At 37.2% G+C, this 22,327-nt stretch overlaps 1 protein-coding gene across 1 annotated transcript in view; it reads left to right on the top strand.

Annotated features, from left to right (window-relative positions):
- The window catches only part of KPNA3 (karyopherin subunit alpha 3), a 47,727-nt gene that overhangs the window by 17,575 nt on the left and 7,825 nt on the right, over window positions 1-22,327 (top strand). The window contains exons 2-12 of the mRNA XM_058045428.1: window positions 2,411-2,455; window positions 10,484-10,573; window positions 10,767-10,796; window positions 10,882-10,934; window positions 11,019-11,114; window positions 13,147-13,232; window positions 16,139-16,225; window positions 16,630-16,799; window positions 17,918-17,962; window positions 20,460-20,591; window positions 21,737-21,865. Of these exons, the coding sequence (XP_057901411.1) occupies window positions 2,411-2,455; window positions 10,484-10,573; window positions 10,767-10,796; window positions 10,882-10,934; window positions 11,019-11,114; window positions 13,147-13,232; window positions 16,139-16,225; window positions 16,630-16,799; window positions 17,918-17,962; window positions 20,460-20,591; window positions 21,737-21,865 (963 nt within the window). The remainder of the gene's footprint in view (window positions 1-2,410; window positions 2,456-10,483; window positions 10,574-10,766; window positions 10,797-10,881; window positions 10,935-11,018; window positions 11,115-13,146; window positions 13,233-16,138; window positions 16,226-16,629; window positions 16,800-17,917; window positions 17,963-20,459; window positions 20,592-21,736; window positions 21,866-22,327) is intronic.

The raw sequence follows: 22,327 nt of genomic DNA, 5'->3' as shown, positions 1-22,327 counted from the left end.
AACTCAAAATTTAAGATGAGTAGGAATAAAAGGTGAGATTTTAGGGGAAGGTGGGGTGGTGTTGCTAGTGAAAAGTTCAGTAAAGAGTTTTGGTGTTTGGAACACAGAATGATCAAGAAAAGGAGACTTTACAGCATTGTTTTGTTACATTTTTTATTGAAATGCAGAGTTACAGAATCATGGAATGACGTGAGTGGAAAGGAGCCTTGGAGATCCAGTTCCAATCCTCCTGCCATGGGCAAGAATACCTTCCACAAGACCAGCTTGTTCAAAGCCTCATCCCTCTTGGTCTTGAACAATTCCAGGGTTGGAACATTCACAACTTTTCTGGGAAGCCTGTGCCACTGCCTTACCCACCTCACAGTAAAGAATTTCTCCTAATGTCTAGTCTAAACCTGCCTTCTTTCAGTTGAAAGCCATTCCCCCTTGTCCTATCACTCCATGCTCTGGTAAAAAGTCCCTTTCCAGCTCTCTTGTATCCCCCTTTAGTACTGGGAGGCAGCTGTCACGGGGAAGAAGTGTTGAAAAACTTCTGGCTGTGTGGTGTTCTTAAATTTGACACAGTTATTAAGATTATTCAAATATAAAGTTCTAATAAAACAAGAAATTTGAATGACTGGTCTTGCTGGTTGCGTACGATGACTTCTTGGGTTCTTTGTTCAGACAAATGAACCTACACAGTGCCCTCCCATTCCCCAGCTATCCAGTCCCTGTCATACTGAGCTGTTGCAGCAGGCTCAGATGGGCACAAGTATCAAATGGTTTACCAAAATGATGAGAGGGGGAAATAACATGCAGTTCTGGTGGATGCTGTAGTGCTGGTGTCCTCTGACAGTGATGAGGACTTATTTTGTTTAAAGTAGTGGAGTTCAACCCTGTAGATGTAAAAGGAGCATTTTGTCCATGTTTACATGAGTGAGCTGGTTAATCAAGTAGTAGGCAGGAAGACAAGCCTTTCTTACTCTCAAGTGAACAAGGTAATGAATTTCATGGAGAATTTAATGAATTTTATAATGGAGACGAGACAGCTTCAGGGAGACCTCATTGCAGCCTTCCAGTACTTTACAAAAAGGAGGGAGAGAGGGTGTTCATATGGGCAGGTAGCAAGAGGACAAAGGACAGTGTTTTTAAATTGAAAGAGGGTAGGTTTAGATTAGATGTCAGGAAGATTCTTTACTGAGAGGGTGGTGAGGCACAGGTTGTCCAGAGAAGTTGCCCCATCCCTGGCAGTGATCAAGGCAGGCTGGATGGGGCTCTGAGCAACCTGGTCTAGTGAGCAGCACCCCTGCCCACGGCACTGCTGTGCAGACTGGCTGAGAGCAGTGAAGCTATTGTAGTTCTGTCCTGCATATATTCATGGTGTGAAATCCCCTCATTTTTTCTATCTGTGTTTCATCTTTAGCATGTTTGGTGTTTTCTTAGGTGGCTGATGGGGAGTGCTGGTGTTTACTGTTTATTGCTGGTCTTCACTGGTAACTTTTTTTGCTCAGGGAGTTATTTGCCCTAACTCAAAAGGAACATGATTGTGGCAGTGAAGGTCAGTAGCAAGGATAGGACATAGGAAGTATTTTAAAAGGCTAATTTTAGTTAGTGTGGGTGATCTTGCTGGACTGCCAGCAGTCATCCAGTCTTGTTCTCCTTTGAATTGCATTCTGATGGTACATGTCTTTTCTACTGATAGTTGAATGAACCTAAGGAGATTGCCTTCAGTAGGCTAAAATACGTGTTCAGTTTTCTGGCCTCTCTTATCTGAGAGGTGCAGCAGCATTGTCAGGAATGTGTTCGGAGTGTGCAGTATCTTTAAGGAGTTGAGATGCTTGTGGGCTGGTTTTCCTTTGCAGTGTTTCAGCTGCAGATCCTAAGGAGACTCAGTACCACTGTACTACTTTGTTTCCTTTTTCTGCAAGCCTGATGGGTCTTGTTGCATAGAGCTCAGTCATGATTGATTTTGGCCAGAGAACTGGTATAGATTATGTGTTTAGGTTGTGAATGTGATTATATGGGAATATGAGATTGTCTGATATGAGAATATGAGAACCTGGATTTACTAGTGCTTATGGTCTGCACATGTAAACACCTGGAGAGTCATTTCAGTGAAAACACCTGGAGAATCATTCTAGTGAAAACTCCATGGGGAAGTTGATATTTTGTACCTTTGGGATACTTCTTGAGGTAAAAGCTATCTGTAAGGTGTATGATAAAAAAAAGAGAACAAATCAAACAAAAAAAAACCCAAGCGAAGCAAAACATCACAAAAACCATGTGCATCCTCCTAGAAAAGATTGAGTTATAAATTATGCACAGTTTTCCATGTCTTTTGATGAATAACTGCATTTTTTAACCTAGAAACAGCTGATTCCAAACTGGATACGACTTTCTTGACATACTTTTTTTTTTTTTTTTTAAACAGACTATGAGAAGACACAGAAATGAAGTTACAATTGAATTGCGGAAGGTGAGTCTGCTTTTTTTTATCAACTATGTTGCTTTGCTAAAAGTGCTCTGGTGTCTTAAATAAATATTTTTCCATAAGCTTTGCTTTATAGACCCAAACTTATACAGAAAAGGTGTAAATTTGGTAAATACTAACTGTGGATTCTAATTTATTTTTCTTCTCCAGTTTGTGAAGTTCAGTACAACAGGACAGTACTGCTTTACTCCAGTGTATCACTTGGAAATAATCCATATTCAGTTTCTGTACCAGTTATTATAGTGGAGCTCTCAGCTGTTCAAATGTTTAAAATCTCTGAATGGGAAAAGGGAGAGTTTTAGCATTTAGAAAGTGAGGTTGTTAATTTATCTTGTTTTCTGAAAATTATTGCTTCCATGCTGTAAAGGGAGTTAATTTAGGGGTCAGATTTTGGTTGTATTGGGTAAATGTCAGTATGGCTGGGAAAATCATGAATATGAGAGCTGATCTAGTTTACTGCTCTGCCTAATTAGAGCATTCGTTGCACCCTCATCTTTCATAACTCTTGCTTTCCTGCCTTTCTCAGCACCTCAGAGAGAAAGGGTAAGCTTTTATTTGCTTTTGGGTACCTTCAGTGTATTTGAGGACTGCATACTGGCCCCTTTACCTTTATCCTGTTGAGACAGATTCAGTTCTTCACCCTTTTCTTGAACACTCTCTTTGCTAGATTTGACTTGTTGCTGCTTCATAGATCCAAATTGCCCGAATTTTTCTGGAAGTGTGGAAATCTGAAAGGATGCAGGCTGCAGCTGAGTTTTAAATGGCATAGTGAAAACCAGTTCCTGATACTATTTTCCTCTTTATACTAAGTATGTTGTTGACATACACAGCACACAGGCACACAGTCTGTGTATGCTTTGTACACTTCTGAGAGTACCACAAAGTAAATATAGTTATTTTGTTTGCACAGTTGAATAAATGCAGATTTTTATTTTTTTTTTACAATTGACTTCTGTCTCCTGAATTACATCTGCTTTTTCCAGGCTTTCCCATTCTGTTCCCCAGTATGTTTCCAGGCTTCTCCAACTTGGTATAACCTGTATTTTCTATTAGTTTCATTAATGACCTGATAAGTATTTGGTTTGAATATTCTCAATATAGCCCAAACTCCTTTTGGTCTCCCATTTGATGCTTATCTCCAGTTTGCCAGTTGAATCCTTGACAGTTTGAGTAGTGCTTGCTTAGAAGTGCACACTCATCAAATTCTTATTTTTTCATTATTTGCAAACTGAGAAGACAAAATCCTTGCTAAAATCAAAGTGAAGGGTTTGTAAATAGAAACTATGTTGATGGAAATTAGCTTGACTTTTGAGAAATTTTGTCTGCACTTAGCACCTGATTATGTAGGAGCAACCAAAAAAATCTTGTAATAGTATTTTCCTGGGATCCTTCTGTTCTTCTTGGAAAAAGGGACTTTATTTTTTCAGCTCTTACAGAAAAACTTCTCTATCTCATTACAATATAAACTATAAACGTTTTTAAGATTTATCCTGAGACTATAATAATTAGTCAAAGAAATCTAATTTGACCCAGAAGACTGGAAAATGATCAGCAGTGGAAGTTTATGGTGACATGTTAGAGGCCTTATTTCTTCAGAGATGGTGTAAAATTTGCTGTGTAACTGTGAAATCTACACTGGGAAAAGTCATTCATTGCACTTGGGCAGCCTGTGCCTGCTAGCAAAGCAAACCTGTAAAAGATGGCTTAACTAATAGAGCATATCCTTATACATCTTGTTAAATTGAGATGGAATGTGAGCCTTCCTGGGCAATCTTGGAAGAGAACTTTGCAGTGCAAAGTGAGAGTTTTAATTTTAAATTAATTCTTGTAATTGGTTTTTGTAACAGGTCACAATTTCAAGGCCAGTTTATTACAGAAGCGTGGTGGGGAGCAGGTCAGACACTTAAGGCAAGATATTATCCTGTGTGGAAGGAATCCAGCATGTGCCAGTAATATGTGAGTGAAAATGAGGAGGAAGCCTATGAGCTGCCAGTGACTTCTCACTGAAACCTGCACATGCAAAGATCAGTTACACATTTAGAGGGGAAGCCTGAGCACTGGATGTAGGTCAGACTGTAAATCAAGAGTGAGCAGCAGCTGCCGCACTCTGAAATGCAGGAATTGGTGTTCTGAGTTTTGGTTAAACACCTTCACTGCAGAGACCAGAAAAAATCTGCTTTAATAATAAATTCAGTGTGTGTCAACTCAGCTGGTGCTAGTGGGCAACTGGTTTACAGTTGGAACTCTGTGGCAGATGAGATTCTGTGCATTGCTTCTGGTACAGAATTGAGACTGAAATGTTAAGGGATATGTTTTATCCAGTTCCAGCAGCGGAAAGGATAAGTTCTAATATCATTGCTTCAGTCTTTACAGTTCACACTGCTGCTCTAGCATGAGTATGCCAAAATCAGGCATGACCTTAGTAATCCACTGGTGCCTCTTCAAAGGAAAGGGATGTGTTCTCTTCATCCCAGCTACCCAGATGCTGCATGTACACCTGGCTTTGAAGAAAAGAGGCAAATTGAGTGTATTCTTGCTGTGTACAGTTGAAGCACTACACAGTCATGGGTTTGTCTTTTGAATCAGTGTGGATATAAATATTAAATGAATGGATCTGATGGAATTGCTCACATCTCTGTTTAGTAAGATGGAATAAATAATCATGGCTTTGAACAGTAGTAAACAATTTCTGCATGCATCAGTGTGAGGTGTTTATTCTCTTGAAATTACAGACATCAAGGTGCATTTGCAACACATTCTGTGTTTCAAGAATATATTATCTCTATTCACTGTCTTCACACCACAGCTCTTACTCAGGAAGAAACTATTTTTTCCCCTGCTTTTTATTTCTTAATCACTTATTATTTGTTTAGAAATTTATTTGACAAAGATTAGCAAAGCCATCTGACAGGAAAAGGTAGCAGTAGTCTGGCAGATTCCAGGTTGAGGCATGGGTTGGCATCATGAGCCAGTCAGATGACACTCCCCAGGGTCAGATGCCCTTTTACTGATTCCATATTGGCTTGGTGTTCTATGCATTTTGAGAATGGATCTGCTACATTTCTGGAAAGATAGTCTTGGTCTCTGATTATATTGTTTGTACAGCAACAGCTCTGAGAGCTTAAACAATAGCCATCTCCCTTTCCTGACAGATAACAGTGTCAGTTCTGGTACTGTAAGAGTCAGGTGATAGAGGCTGCATCAGGATGTAGAATATCAAGCTCTTCAGTGCAGTGTCTTGGTGAAGTCTGATTTAGAGTGTTTATCACTTGCTTTCAGCATCCCAGAAACCTGAAGGCTGCTCTGTTAGTAGCAGGGATCCTGGAATTAATTGGCTTAGTCTGTTAGCCTCAATCTAGAGGAGCGTGGTGGATGAGCAATGGTTAGGATTCAGTTTAAGGTTCTATATTTAAATGAACCCTGTAACTCCATTGCTCTGAGACATCCTTTGATTGTGGTTGCTTGGCTTTCTCTGAAGATGAAGTCGGTCTTGGGCCACTTGTGTGCCTAAAGAAAGGCAGTCAGTCCTTAGCCAGGTCAATGATACATCCAGTCATTGAGTTAGATGTCACCCTTCAAAGGAAGCCTTAGCACTCCTAACTTCAGCAGAAACACAGGATACTGTCCTGCTAACTGGAATCTTAAGAACTTCCATGATCTCTCACAAGGTTTATTTTTGGCTTTCTTGGCAAACTCAGCTGCCTCTGAGAGCTCACAGACATGAGCACGTGAAAGCTTTAATTGCCAATTAAGTTTGGTGCAAGGCAAAGCAGTTATTTGCTAAATAAGTGGCGGATTAAAGAGTCATGGGCATGTCTTTTTTTACCTCTTTCCCTGGCATACTGTCCTTGTTTCTACTCTGATCTTTCTTAAAGATTGCTTATGCCCATGATAACTCCTAAGTAAAGTAGAAGGAATCTGTCTTTTATGTTGCTGGGAGTGCTAGGGTGGAAAAAATATTTTTCTGATTCTCAGTAAGTCTGAAACTCCAAAAGAAAAAGAAAATACTTAGTTTCAGGACAGTAAAACTTGTATCAGTTAAGTGTCTTTTCCAGTTCAATGTGTATGTATAGCTTTCTGTTCGCTGTAAAGAACATATTTTAGTACATAATGTAAGTCTGCCAGTTTGAAGAATGACTACAATGACAGGGACACTGAAGCACTATTAGTATGTTCTTCTGGAGGCTTCCCTATCAAGTGTTAGTAGCACAAATTCTTGGAAAAGAATTTGCATTTACTTTGCCTCAACTAATTCATTTTAAAAAATTACCCTAAGAGGAAAATTACATTCCTAATGGATTCTTTTAGAGGCGTAGTTGAAAAGGGCTATGAAGAAATTGTTTGGAGATTTGCTTGAATCTTTGAGTGAGATCTTGCTGTTCCCTGACATAAGAGGTCTCAATCTTTGCAATCCATGCTTAGGCCATACACTGCTATCTACTTGTTTTTAGTCAATTTGCTCCTTTTCTGAGACAGATGAGCACTAACCAAACAGGAACATTATGATGGCTCTCTGTTGTCACAAAGGTGAATTAGCAGAACTCAAATGTAGGGAAGCTGCCTACCTCTTCTAACTGTGTATCTGTAGCTAAATCTTTATCTGAAGAAGAATCTTGGAATCTGACTTGGGCTCAGTGGTAGCTTAAAAGGGATGTCCAGAAAATCTGAATCTACCTCCATCAGTGGCTTGAACCCTTAGTCTCTCCTTGGATGTAATTGCAGGGGCAAGAGCTGCTTGTTGTCATCTGTGAGTATATCTAATACTGGCTAGCATTAGGAACTCCAATTTTTAATGTTGAAATGTTCTTGAAATTCTGCTTTTTGTCCTCAGAAGACTCAAACATAATTATGTTAACTTTAGTCCCTCAAGAACGTCTACTGGCTACTGAGCTCCTATTAAACTTTCCCCTGACTTGAAGAAACAAATGGTGTTTGTTACCTGCAGGCAAAGATTTTCTTGTTAATTTCTTTTCCCTTTTAGTCTTGGAACCTCGCAACAGCTGGCACTCTTCACAGAGCTTTCCTGCGTGTCCAGTGCTGAGAAATATGGAGAAATTCATATTTGACACCTTTCCCAGTTCTGTTAGAGCATCCCATTGGCCATGTCCCCTTGTACTAAGTTCAGTGCAGCACAGAGCGTTTATGATGTTCCCTTTACCCACAAGGAATCTTCTGTTAAATTGTGTGTTTGAACATTTGAAACTTGCTTGTGTTAGTCTATATATTTTTTTAATCCTGTGTCTATCTTCCAAGAAGATAAACAAAAGAAATACCAGAATCTGCAGGACTTGAATATTTCCTGCTTGTGTAGCTTGACCATCCCACTGTCAGTGAAGCAAATGATGGGCATCTGTCATAAAAACTGGACAAGAAAGTGCACTCCTGGTATCATTACTGTTATCTGTTCATTTGGCAAGTTTACCAATGCCCTTTGTAGGCTGCTGCAGTGGGATTTCTACCAGCATGTTGGCAATACTTACAACCAGCAGTCAGCACCTGTTTATGAGCTTCTGTACTTACTGTACATAGTACACATGGTTCAGGCAGTGTTGAGGATCCTCCCTTTAGAAGGAGACCTGCTGCATTTTGTTTGTGACAAGGTTTTACCCTTCATCAGAATTCTACTCTGATGCTTGTACCTTTGAAAGGGCTCTCTCACCAGGCTTTGAACAGGACAGCTGTGTCCAGGTGTGTTCATTTGTCTTCATTTTCACCACAGGAGCCTGCAGAATGGGCCAGTGCTTTGATTTAGGCAAAACCTTTTTGAGTTTGCTACAATATGTCCAAATACCAGCATTTAAAGCCATGGCAGGCTGCAAATCATCTTCTTTTACCTTCTGTAGGAGAGTGATTGGCCTGTCAAATACTGGAGAGAGCATTTTACTTGTCTAGGGATTGGACACTTTTGCAGATGGACAACAATATTTCAAATAGCCTTAGAGACACTGTTTAGAACTGAAAGGTTTCATGAACACTGACTTTATAAGAAATACTAATTAGAATAGAAACTTTTAGTACTTCTCAGTAAGTACTAGCCTCTCTGCCTCAGGCTGCTGTGGAAACTCTTCTATATTGGTGCTCACAGTTGTTTTTCAACCCAGCAATCTGCAAACAGTGAGTAGTACAGGAACATTGTTGCTCCTTCTTTCTTTCCTTGGCTGAGGTAATTTTTTCTGGAGCCTATCATACCATACGACCGATGGCCTGAAGACACTGCCTGCACTCACAGAAATTGTGGTGTTACTCTGTGGTCAGTTACATCCTGTGAAGTTTCTTTTTCTCTCTTAAGGGGGTGTAATATCTTGGCCTTAGAATATGGACTGTTACTGGTACTTGTTTTAGTTAAGGTTAACAGTAGGAGGCATTCTGGGAGGTGTGCTCATGGTGCTGAAGGATTGGATAGTTGGATAGTTGTGTGTGCAGGTATAGAAGGCTTACTGGAGCAGGAGAGGCTCTTGTTCAGCTCAGTGACTGGTGTGGGAAAATCAGGTAAATACACAGCAGGTCATTCTGCTGAAGCCATCAGTTAATGTGTTCCTGCCTGATGCACTTGGTGTGCATACACCGCTTTCTTGGTGCTCAGCTGCCTGCTCCTTCCCATCTTCCTGCTCTGCAGATGCACTTGCCAACAAACTGCCTGTGCTGCTTGTCTCTACTGATGTGCTCCATGTATGCAGCCATTGCTGCACAGCTCTGGGGCCAGTCTAGGTGGTCTTGTGCACTCTTTGAGGACCTAGTTTCTGTTCTTACAGCTTGACTAAAATTAAACTATGCTAGGTCTGTGAGATACTGTCTTCTTCATTAAAAGGTTATTCTCATGCTTGTTTGTAGTTCTAGCTTTGTTTTATCTGAAAATAAAAATATATTGACTGGGAGGATTTCAAACTTGTTGTAAGTTATTTCTGAGATGTCTGAAAGGTAAACAAGTCCCAGAAATTTTGGACCTGGAATTGCTGGTTTTTATAACATAAAATACTGGGGACCCTTCAATACATCATTCTGTTTAGAGGCCTTTTTTAGATATTACAAACCAGGTGGGGTATAATAAAATCTCTTAATGAGAACTGTGCTTGTCAGATAAATGGAGACTGAAAAGCCTGCCTTTCCTTGCTAGTATACTAGATTTCTTCTGGATGTTGGAACTAGCTCTTACTCTTTTTCAACATTTTGCATCATTAAAGAATTAAATCTGAATTAACATATAAAAAAACAAAACCAAACATAAATAGGTGTTCAGATATATGTACTGTATCATCATCATCTTCCATTGCATCTTCTGTCTTTGTACCTCTAGACATACCAAAAAAATATAAAGTCTAAAATTTAGAAGAGACCATTTCATAATTTTGGTCTAATACTTTTAATACATTTTGAATTTGTAAAAAAGTGTAAACAATTGATGATTTGTTTTCTTTCTTTTTAAATTACTGTTTAATATCTTCAAATTCATTAAATTAGGAATGTTAAAAGGAAATGTTAAATGGGTATTTTACCACTGAAAAGATAATTCTTTTGTAATTCCTTAAAGGAACTAAGACTGGAGGGTGTCTTGTTTTTTGTCAGAAATTAGGCTAATAGCTTGAGTGGGAAATACTGCAAGTGCCAGTGTGCATGGAGCATGCTACTTTACACAGAAAATGCAAATAGATGTGACCAGGGAGCTTCAAAACAAGGTTTAGCTGAAAAATAATCTTTCACTGAAAAAGAATTTCTGTTACGTGTGGCTAAATGTTAATATCATGCAGAGCTATGAGTATTGTGAATGCCTGTTAGAAAACTGATCCCTAGAGTGTGAGTTTTAATTAATTCAAATGTCATGGATTGTTGTAGATCTGTCTGATTAGCAAGCTGCCAGATTATTACAGCTAAAATACTGCAAATTCTATTTGCAGTTACAAATGCCTTTAAAAAAGGCAACCTTATCTATACTTAAATGTTGAAAAGGTCCATTGTGCATCACCACCCTGTACTAATAAGCATTAAAAGTGGCTTTATTTTTTGTCATTTCTACAGAACAAAAGAGATGAACATCTTTTGAAAAAAAGAAATGTTCCTCAAGAGGAAAGCTTAGAAGATTCTGATGTTGATGCTGACTTCAAAGCAGTAAGTTCCTTGATTCTGGAATTGTTTTTAAAACTTTGGTGATGTCTCTAAACAATATATTCTGTTATCTTGCAGTTATTTGAAAGTAAATTTATGAACTGATACACAGTTAAAATAAGTTTTCTTGTATTAAATGTTTAAGAAGGTTATAATTTATCAACAAAATTACTAAAACCTTTTTTTTCTTTTCAAGCAAAATGTAACACTAGAAGCTATACTGCAGGTATGTTACATTTAACTTTTTTTTAACCAGAAGGGTGTGTTCTGTGCATTTTTAGTTTTTACTGTGTTTTTAATTTTTTTTTCAGAATGCCACAAGTGACAACCCAGTGATCCAACTGAGCGCTGTCCAAGCTGCAAGGTAAAAATAAATAAAGATACAGAAACATAATTTATATAAGGTTTTTATTTTAAAAGTTACTTACTTTTGCTTTCAATTTCACAGAAAACTCCTATCCAGTGACAGAAATCCACCTATTGATGACTTAATAAAATCTGGAATTTTACCAATTCTGGTAAAATGCCTAGAAAGGGATGATAAGTAAGTATTCTTTTTAAAATCTTCACTGTTACTAGAAATTTGCATTAAGAAAAAAATGATTATTTGAAACAAAACTGAGGATTCCAGCACCATATAATCTGACACAGTGGATCACATTCCATCGTGATAGATCAGAAGTTCTCCAGGAATATTTATTCTTCCACAGAAATGTAATTGAATTTTTTCAAGCATGTTTGAGCATATCCAAGTAGTGGAGAAAATCTTACCACATTTATCACTGGGTTTGAATATTTTAGCCTTTTACCAGCTTTTTCTAAGAAGCCTGCCACAGACTTGTGTTTATTTGTGTGAAGGCAGAGAACATGCCTGGTTGTGAACAGGGCATTTTTGCAGAATACATTTGTCTTTTCCATTAAGATTATTAGCTGAAGTTTCTGGTTTCTTCTCACTGCAAGGTGTGTTTCCTTCTGGCTCTCTGCTGCTCTCTTATGTGATGGTAGAACATGGTGAGCATGCTCTCTGAGTCTATTGAAAAACAAAGAGCTTCAGTAAAGAACGTAGAGAACACTGAGCATATAGCTGCAGGCATTTAATGACATATAAGAAACAAAACATGCCATATTCAACAAATCTTGAGCCCCTGATTTGGATAGATAGGGATTAACACAACTGAGGTAAATATTTTAGCCTGTCTTTGATCTCAGGCAGACATGAATGTATTTATAGTATTTCCATTTTCAATGTTATTTCTGCAGCTATGAGAGCTAGGAATTTCAAAATTATGTTGTGGTATTTTTGGTGTATTTTGATGGCTGCAAAACTACGAACTGTGAGTAGGGTTTTTTCCGAGCTTGTTTAACAAAACAGTTGCTTAGAAGGCAGCTGACAATAACATTCAAATCAGGAAAGAATTTTAAAATGGGTCATGAACGCTTGTCTGCTCTAGAAGTAGATGGTTCAGTGCTTTGAAAATTCTTTTTAATTTGAATCTTCTGCTAGTTTTTGTATGATTTACTCTTGTAAATATTTAATAAGTCTTTCAAAATTAAGCTCAATTTTTTTAAGCAGTCCTTTTAATCGGGATTGCTATATAATATTTAGCAGAGTTAAACTCTGAAAAGACTTTGCATAACAAATCATAAAAGCTTTGGTTCATGTTATACATGAAAGCTTATCATGAGAGAAAGAAAAAAGGGACTAACCTGAAACTAGAGTTTTAATACACTTGTTCCTAAAATTTAAAGGTTTATAGGTAGCTGCTGACAGGTGTGATTTGTTTTTACCTCCTTTTTAATTCTTCCCATCCCAAATAAAACCTCAAATTGCTTTGGAAATTAATACACAAAAAAAATTCAAAGAAGCAGGTATTTAAAACTATATATAAAACATGACTGATAAAGACACAAAACCCGTGTAAATGAAACAGTCACCTGACAGTAAATATTCTCTGTTCTTCCTAAATCCAGACACTTACAGTGGTGCTAATGACCATGGGCTGTAAACTCTTTTGTAGCTTGTAGAACTCTTAACTTAAACAGCAGTTTTCATGCAAACTGTTTTACTAAACTGCTGTTGGCACAGACAGCAGTTGACAGACATCTTGGAAGAAATGTTGTGTCAGCTTTCATGACATTTGTAACTAATTTTATCTGTATTTAATAAGACAGGTGTGATGCTGTCTTCTCATGCTGATTGTAGATATTTTGCCTGTCAGTGATGGTGCAGAAAAATGTCTGTATCCAAGTATACCAGCTTGCACTTGATCTGGAATGTAATGGCAGGAGAATCAAGTTTAATTGGTTGTTTGGTTGGGGTTTTTTGTTACAAATATTAATTCAGACTGATGGGTGGTTTACAAAAGGTCAGGGCATGAAAGATCTCTTTTTTTCTTACAACTTTTCCCCTGAAAAGTCCGGGCTTAGATGTTGGAGTTTTTTAAATGGTAGCCCAGTGGTACTGCCTAAATGTAGAGTATTTCTTATGGATACAGCTAGCAATGTTGAAATGAACCATAAAATAGTCTTCCGATGATGTATCAACTTACAACTAGTATCAAATTCTTTCATTACAGTCCTTCATTACAATTTGAAGCTGCATGGGCATTGACTAACATAGCATCAGGCACTTCTGCACAGACTCAAGCTGTTGTACAGTCAAGTAAGTATTACAAATTTGGTTTTTTTGGGGAGGAGGCAGTTGGGCTGCATATTGTGGGAAAAAGAAAGTATTTGGATAACAAATGTCATTTCTTATAAATACCATTAAAGTAATAAATACATGCTTGTCCTGAAGATTTTTGAAAGATTTCTACATTTGCTCTTAAGCATAAATCTGCTTGTCACTAACAATTAATGTTAAGGATGCCAGACAGGATTTCCCATAACGAAGACAGAGAATGACAGATGACACGATAACTATATCAAAAATCTAAGTCCTTTCTCGTTCTTAGTTTGATTTCTGAAATCATGTACCATTAATTGCTCTGTGGCTAACACTTAAGTTAGGAGTTAATTCTTTCTTCCTCAAAGGTGTGTTCATAAATCTTATTAAAGTTGTTAAATATATACAGTTATGTAAGGTTGCACATTTAAATACATTGTTAGGAAAATTACCATCCTTTCGTTGTCTGTATGATTAGTATCTCCTGTGCACACAAGTTTATTGAGCTGCTTTCATTTCTTGTTTAACCAGACAGTGAGAAAGGAAAGAAACTCTAAAGTCAAATGAAGAAAAATTAATCAAATCTTTTTTTCAGGATTATAGCTATAGCTTTTATGGATCAGCATACTTATCTTAAAACAATCACCTTTGTGCTAAATAGAATATGTTGTCATAAAACACTAGATTATAGATAAATATATAATAAGCTGTCTTGGCTTACTCATATTCTCATTTTTATATGGGAAAGTGGTGACTTAGTTGTTTGAATTTTTTTTTACTGTATGAACCTGCCTTTCAAATTGAAATGCTGGTTTATATGTTTTCATGGCTAAGAAAATAACTAAATAATTATTAGATTCTGTATATTTAAGATATTGGAGCAATATTATTGTTATTGTTGTTATTATTACTATTATCCAAAATAAGATTTGGATAAAAATCCAAAGGCATTAAAACAAAAAAATCAACATCTTGAATTTGCTTCAAAAATTTCTGGTGTGATTTGGGCGCCTCTGTTTTTAGATTGCATTTGTGGTGTCTAAGTGCCTTTGAAAATCTACTTCCAAGTTTTTTCTTCCTTCTTGACTTGTTCATTGGTTAGTCATTGTTTTCTTTCTTTTTCATGTCCCACAATGTTGTCCTGTTTGAAGCTAACAGAAAGGATGTTTATAGTATTAGCTTTACAGGAAAAAATCTCAGAGTAAAAATTAAAGGTAGAATAAAAGTATGCACAGCAGAGCTAAAAGCATTATTGTTACCTGAACAATTGCTAGAAGTTGAAGTTGGGACATGTTTCTCCCAAAATCTGTTTAATTAGTGCTTGAAAAGAAGAAAATGTGCTAAATTACTTCAGAGAATCAAAAAGCATTTTACTCATGAAGAGAAAACAGATGAAGTTTAGTCTGCAAGTCTTGCTGCTTTGACTGGGAGATGACCAAGGGAAAACAGTCTCCCAGCTCCTCTCCCTTTAGATAAGAAAGGGTTTGAGGAAACAAAGCAATAGGCCCTTGCAGCTACAGAAGAGGCTGATGCAGCCTTAATACAAAAGAAGGCATCCTCCTGCAGTCAGGAGGGACAGATGGTACTTGGGAGGCCCAGCAAAGGAGGAGAAGTACTATATGCACAGAATAGCTCCTGGCAGAAACCAGTTTGGAGCAGGGATAATTAATTTTTTCAGAGTGGTAGGTCAGATAACTTCAACTCATGCTGTCTCAGGTTGTCCTCCTGCCTGAGTGATATTATGGAATAACTTCATTCCTGGTTTGGAAAGCATACCAGGATTGCAGTGTAATATAAACTACATAGTTGACCCTCTTTTCCAAAAGATGTTGAATGCATGTATGACTGAATTGTAATCTCAGTAATTGCTGAGAAGGAAGCTAAAATATTCCACTTGAGCTAATGGAAGTGGGATGATTTTATTACAAGAGTGAGTGTTCTTAAGCAAGGGTGTGTTGCTGTCCCTGCTTGTCAGTTATAAGCAATGGCTGAATCACTCCTGGGGTGGGCAGGGAATTTTAGGTTATCTTTGTTCTTCATGGCTCTGTGTTTTTCAGGAAAATACATCAGTTTTTTTGCTTATTATCACTTTACATTATCAGCACAATATTGATTCACGGTTGCTCACAAACTGTGTTGCACTTTTAAAAAGTTTGTGAAGCTATTTCTGCAAGAAAAATACTCATTAACGGTATATAAACTGATCTAGTTTACTCAGGCTATAGGATGAGTATGATCATAGATAGATTTTCAAAATTGCTGCAAGAGTTACTGTCTTTCAAACAGTATGGCTTGTCTGAAGGAAAACAGTGCATGGGGATAGTAGTGGGATGGTTACTCTATCAAATGTATTTAATTCCACAGAGAATGATATCTAAAATCAGTACCACTTCCTTAATTTGGTATGTTGCTGGCATTATATAAGAGCAAATTAAAATGTGTCTTGGGCCTGGCAGATGGATGTAAATCTTCACTGCATATGGAAACTAACTATAGCCACCTCTTGGGAGGGAACTATTTTCTTAAAGTCAGGATGTGGAGCACGTTTGCACAAGTGGGCATGTCATTCTGCTTGGTATGTGTTGTGATCCTGGATAACTGGAAAATCTGAGTTACCAGGACATGAAACCTCACGCCTGCATACTTGAGGGTCTGCCTATCGCTTTGAGAATTATGGGGGAATGTTTAAATGTGGGGAGCACTGTTGATTAATAATTCTGTTCTTAAGTCTATTTTTCCCTTCTCCGGATACATATAGAAATATTCAACTTGGGTTTTTTGCACCCTTCATAATAGAAACATTTATAAGGCATGTTGGAGAATGTGTTTTGTGTAAATTAGTGAACATGTTGCTCATATACCAAGATTCAGCATTAAACAAATCTAATCTTTGCATTCTGCAGATGCAGTACCCCTCTTCTTGAGACTACTTCATTCACCACACCAGAATGTTTGTGAGCAAGCTGTCTGGGCTCTTGGAAATATTATAGGTAACTTGTTGTTTTAATGGTTTGAATTCAGGGAACATTTCATTTTAGAACTTGACTTTTTGAACATTGGCATTATCATAAGAGACTATGTTTCCTCTGAATTCTGTGTCTTGATGCAATTTTTTTGAAAGTATATAATATGGCCAGAATTACATATGTACATCCTGTTTTTTCTCTAAATAATAGTATCACTTGCTATGCAAAATATTAACAGGATAAATTTTGTGTTTCCTAAAATATACATACATAACTTTACGTATGTATATTTAATTAAATATGACCTTTTAGTGGTAGATTATTGGTGAGGAAACATAGAATTTCAGTATCCCAACATGTCATTGCATACATTTCAAGATTCTCCATTTTTAATGTAATTTCTTTTGCAACAATTTTCATTTCTGTAGGTGATGGTCCTCAGTGTAGAGATTATGTCATATCACTGGGAGTTGTCAAACCTCTTCTGTCCTTCATCAATCCCTCCATTCCCATCACCTTCCTTCGGAACGTCACATGGGTCATTGTAAATCTCTGCAGGAATAAGGACCCCCCACCGCCTATGGAGACAGTTCAGGAGGTAAATAAAGAATTATGAGACAGATAATGTTTTATACTCTGGGCTGCAGGCCAAATGATTTACATTGTCATATTATGAATTTTTGCATGTTCTTTGTCACTGCACATGTGTTGTGCCACTCTATCATATGTTAGATGAAATAATTTGACCAATTTGGTGGTTCTTGCTACAGCTGTAATAAAGGTATTTGTAACATCTGAAACTGAATAAGACTAAAGTGATGAGCTATACAACAAAAAAATTTACATACTAGAAAGTATTAAAATACTCAGCATTACATGTTTTCACTAAAAATAAAAAGGCCACAATGTGATTTTGTACATAGAAGAATTCAGATGTAGTTATTTTCAGCAAGAGGAAGCGTAAGTAAACAGTGACATGTAGTACGGTTTGTGTTTCAACTCAGTGTGCACGTGCAGCCAATGCCGAGTCCCAGAAATCCTGAAAATCCTTTTAAACTGGTGAACAGAGCAAATGCTTGGTTCATAATGTTGGCACAGTTAGTAAAATTGAGCTATTTGACTAGAACTGTAATTGTAAGTAAAGTTCTTAATTTTAAGATAAATTCAAAAGTGTAGATACAGTTTTTGAAGGCATGTGAAGTATGTTACTATTAACAGCTAAACTTTAATGACATTTTAAAAATGAAGCAGAGAAACAAGGAAACTTGCAAGTAATGCTTTACTAAATAAAGCACTCTGTTCAAAGCAGTTTTATCACAGCCCAGTTTCATCTTTTCTCCATTTGCGATTATAAAAAATTAAACTTTAATCCAAGAGGTTTATATAGTGATATTTGGCTAATAATTTTTGTGTGTGATGATTAAACTTCTAAAATATCAGTAGGGTACCTTATCTCTGTTATTTGCTTGTTTTCCCTCAAAATACAGTCTACATTCTGTGTCTGGAATCTAGTACTGTCTCATATTTTCAGAAATTTGAAATACAGATTATACAGATATTTTTATACATACTTTGAGGGAATGAGCAGCTGCTGGAAAGTATGTGATTACAATATACTAAAGCAGACTCAAGCTAAGCTTTGTGATTGCAATACTTGGATTCATAATTTTACCACCAATTTTGTTCTACTGTAATGACTGAGAAACTTCTTTTCAGATTTTGCCAGCATTGTGTGTTCTCATTTACCATACAGATATAAACGTAAGTAATTTCTCAAGTTTTAGATATTTAGATTATTTGTTTTCTCTAGAAAGATAATGCTGCAGGATTTTGTTAAAGTAGTAAACTTGGGTTTGTGCGTTAATTTATGTATAATTAAATCATAAATGCATAATTAAATATGAAGACTAATGTGATTGTAGCCATTCAGAGCCTGAAAAAGAAAGTGCAAATACCATTTCTGAAATAGTTTTTGTAGAAGATGGCATTTTTTTATCCTGTACATTTGAAATAGCTTTAAAAATCCTATCTTTAATTGAGCACTAGAAAATTAAAGTGTCAGCTTTACCATCAGCTGCACGTTAATTCTGCCCCAGTTTATAATTTTGCCTAGATGATAGGTAATATGTGTAAAAAAATTAGATGTAATTCTGTATATCAGTCCAGTAAAATATTGTGATCATAAGGGTAAACCTGACTTCTGTAACTTGTTGGGTGCCTGACTTTGCAATGTTTAATTAAAGAAATCACGTATTAAAATATATTTAAACAAACAGCAATAAACTATTGTTTTGTGGCACCTTTGACAACCTTCATGTTTTTAATACTAAACCTTCAGTACTTCCCACATTCCTGAATCGTGAGTTTGCCTGTGTTTTTCCAAGTAATGTCCTAGGGAGTGGATTTTCCTCATGAAGCCTGATATATTGGGGCTTCAGAACAGAGATCTATGTAATTGACAGATGTTGGGCTGTTTTTCTCCTCCTTCTATCAGGACTTTGTAATCCCTGTAGTGATCCTTTAGTTTAGGGAAGAGGGAATTGAACCCTTGTGTTGGGTTTGGGGATAAAATAAAGCATGAGATCAGTGGGACTGTCATTTGTTAGTTCAACACTCTAGTAGCAGTGTTTCTGCTGCTTTTTAATAGTGAAGTGGGCTTGCCTCCACAAAATATTTGTACAGTTTAAGCTGGGATTTTGCCAGGGTTTTCCCAGTGTAATGTGAGTGGGAGACAGCACATGGTGACTTTTCAATGAGTAATTTGGACAAAGCTGAACAGAATTCATTGCAAAACCGAATACACTTCTAACCTGTAGGCTCTTTTTTTCTGCCAAATTGTAAAGCTTTTTGCGAGCAATGATTGTATGAGAGCTTATTGATGTAGATATGAGACTGTGATGCCAGGTTTTGACTGATCTCAATTAGGGTGTCCGTCATTTTGATCCTGAGAGTCAGGTGCTAGTTTGGAGGTACCAGTCTGGTCTCAGCCTCTCCGTACTGGAGCAGCAAACCTATCTTTGGAGATGAGTCAGTGATGCAGGTAGGTCAGCCCACAGTCCTGTGAGCGCTTCTGGCGGCTGCTGCTCTCGTCACCAGCAGGGCTGTGGGGCAGCAAACTGGTGAGGCACCATCTCTCACTGCTTCTGCTGCCACAGTGGCTCCACTGCAGCACAGGAGGTGAGGGCAGCAGCAGGCTGTGGCAGGAAAGCCTTTGGGCTGTGCTGGCTGGCATCCGGAGCTGGGTGGCTGCAGCTGGGTCAGGACTGTGAAGTCCTTCCTGTGCTCTAGTACTGCAGTATTCAGCTGTTCTCATAGCTGGAAATTGCAAATGGCTATCTGTTTGAAAAGTAGGCTAGATCTAGCAACCTCAACAGATTATATCCTTAGTAGGGTCCAGATTTCTTTTCCTGCAGTTCCTAACATCATGTCTATGTGATGTGATATCCCTCTCTGCTCGCTTTATATCTGCTTCAGGTACTACCTTTCAGTGACTAACTTTTGTACCTGTCTATTTTTGAGGGCTTCTAATCATCCTTATCAAGTCATCAGTGACTTTTTTTCTTTTAAGATTCTCAGATGGCCCTGCATGATAGGCATTTCTCTGTGGGTTTTGCTTTGCTTGAACACTTCAACAGTTGCCACATTACAATAGTTGCCAGTCCTTTAGTTGGTATGAGAACCCCTTTCCTTTGCTGCTTTTTATTCTTAATATGAAGGCAGGAAAAGGCATACATCCAGACTTGTTTGCAGTTTCACTTCAGAACTGCACTATGGATCAGAAATGCTAAGATGTCCAATGGATTAGAGACTTAAGGGAATTTATATGTTCTGTAATCATAAGATAGCACAGCTGACAAATTACAGCTATGCTAAGGAAGCTGTATTGGTATTTTCTTCAGAAAGTTACTAGCACAGCTACTTACCTGAGCTGGTTGTCTATCTTGAAAATGTAAATCAAGCCCAACAGTTTACCTTTGTGAGATGATGTATGCTGTCACTTTGTGCACCAAAATGTGGACATACAGGACATACAGAAATTACTCTAATGGAACAAATGGCCCTGGTTTCCATAGTTGTACATAATAATCTAACATAACTGATTAGGTCTTATCACAATCATGTTTAAGTTTTTCCTATAACTAAATTGCATGTTTTCCCCTCTCCACCCCAGATAGTAGAATGTTGTTCACTAAATTAAGCCTTCGTTATACAGATTTTTTCTGTTCAACATGTAAACCGTATTCTCTCCAATTTGCAGATTCTTGTGGACACTGTTTGGGCTTTGTCCTACTTAACAGATGGTGGAAATGAGCAGATACAAATGGTGATTGATTCAGGAGTTGTACCTTTTCTAGTTCCCCTTCTGAGTCATCAGGAGGTTAAAGTTCAAGTAAGTCTGATTCAGTTGTGTTTGAATAGTCCTTTGTATGCTGTTTACTAAAAAATGTGCCTTAGAGTATTTATTAGTGGAGTTAGTGAGATGAACATTTATAGCTACATTTTGCGTAGGTAAAATGAACAAAAAGTATTACCTACACTGGGGAAAAAAATGTTAAAAAGAGACAAAACTCAAGCAAAACAGTACTAAACCAGTTTTAAGTAGTGACAGGTTAAACATTAACTTCCATTATGTGATTACCAGGGGTGCCTTCCTTTTGTAGTCCTAAAATATTTAATGACAATAGATTTTATGTTTTCCAGTATTCAAGTAATATGCACTTTTTCTGGTGCTGCATACATGGTTGTGCATGTTCTATCTGAATAGTTCATGGAAATCTGTATTTTGGAACCTTTACAGTATGGAAATATTTGTGAATGCTGAGTCCTTTTAATAAAGTATATTTGTAATTAGCTGTGAAAGGCTAACTGAGCTTACTTGATTAATTTTAAAGACAATGTGAAACTAAAAGCTAATTAATGTGCACTGGGTTTTTTATGACCCATCTGCTGTAATATGGAGATCTTCTGTATATCTGTGCTTTTGACACATTTGTTTAGTTTGTACTTTGGATGAGATTTGGCTGTCTTAAAATTTGTCAGACTAGTTCACTTGATGAAAGAAGTCTCTCCAGTGTTCTGTCACTTGTAAAGCATTTACTGACCAATACATAAAGATGTAAAGTCCATTTCTGAAATCACCTGAGACTCAATAAGTAGTTGTGAGGTTTTGAATGCCATAGTGGGGAGCTGAATGGAGCAGTGAGCAACCTCAGCAGACACAGAGCCTAGAAGCTGTTGTTGGAATTGTAGCACAGATCAGGTACATGATGACTAATCTTCAAAGGTTTTAATATTCTTTTAATTTCTAATCTTTGCACTTTTTGAGTTGAGCTGCAGTGCATTTATTTTGTAATGTACTGTGTATTTTGATGAACCAGTATCCATTTTTTGATGTAGCTCAGAGGATGAAGTGCTAAATTGTATTTTGCAAAGTGTTTTTATAAAGAGATATCTTAAAATGCTCTTTGTTACAGCGTAAGTAACAGCAATGTCTTTAACATGCAATTTTTTTTCCTTCCCACTTTGGATATTCAGACAGCAGCACTGAGAGCAGTAGGCAACATAGTAACTGGTACTGATGAGCAGACACAAGTTGTTCTCAATTGTGATGTTTTGTCTTATTTCCCACATCTCCTGACGCATCCAAAAGAGAAGATAAACAAGGTATGATTTGTTTCTTCCTAACTTAGTATTTTTTTTAAGAAATAAAACAGTAGCCTGTGGAATATTACAGAAGAATTTCCTACAGCTGTTATTTCCAGCATGTGAGCAATTTTGTATAAAGATGCAGCCTTTGAGGCTGGTGCTTAATTAGGACTGAAACCAAACAGCCATAGTGAGTATCCATGCATTGGTGTTGATGCCTCGTGCTTTCTGGGAGGACTGAAGGGTTTTGCTTTGGAGTGAGATACTTTTAATTTGCAAAATGAATAACTGGCTAACTTCAGTTACAGTTTTTCATAATTTTATTTGAGTCCAGTGAGTTGCATAAGACCAATGCACTTCAGCTTTCCATAGTAAAGTTGGTTCACTTGTTCATCTTCAAGGAAGGAGGGTGTATCACTGTTCTTCCCTGAAAATTGTCTCTGCATTTCATCTCCTTCCTTTTGGCAGAAATAACTTTGC

The sequence above is a fragment of the Melospiza georgiana genome, chromosome 2 (assembly GCF_028018845.1).
Source record: "Melospiza georgiana isolate bMelGeo1 chromosome 2, bMelGeo1.pri, whole genome shotgun sequence".
Lineage (NCBI taxonomy): Eukaryota > Metazoa > Chordata > Aves > Passeriformes > Passerellidae > Melospiza > Melospiza georgiana.
Note: the sequence above shows the minus strand (reverse complement) of the source record. Positions and strands in the feature narration are given on the sequence as shown.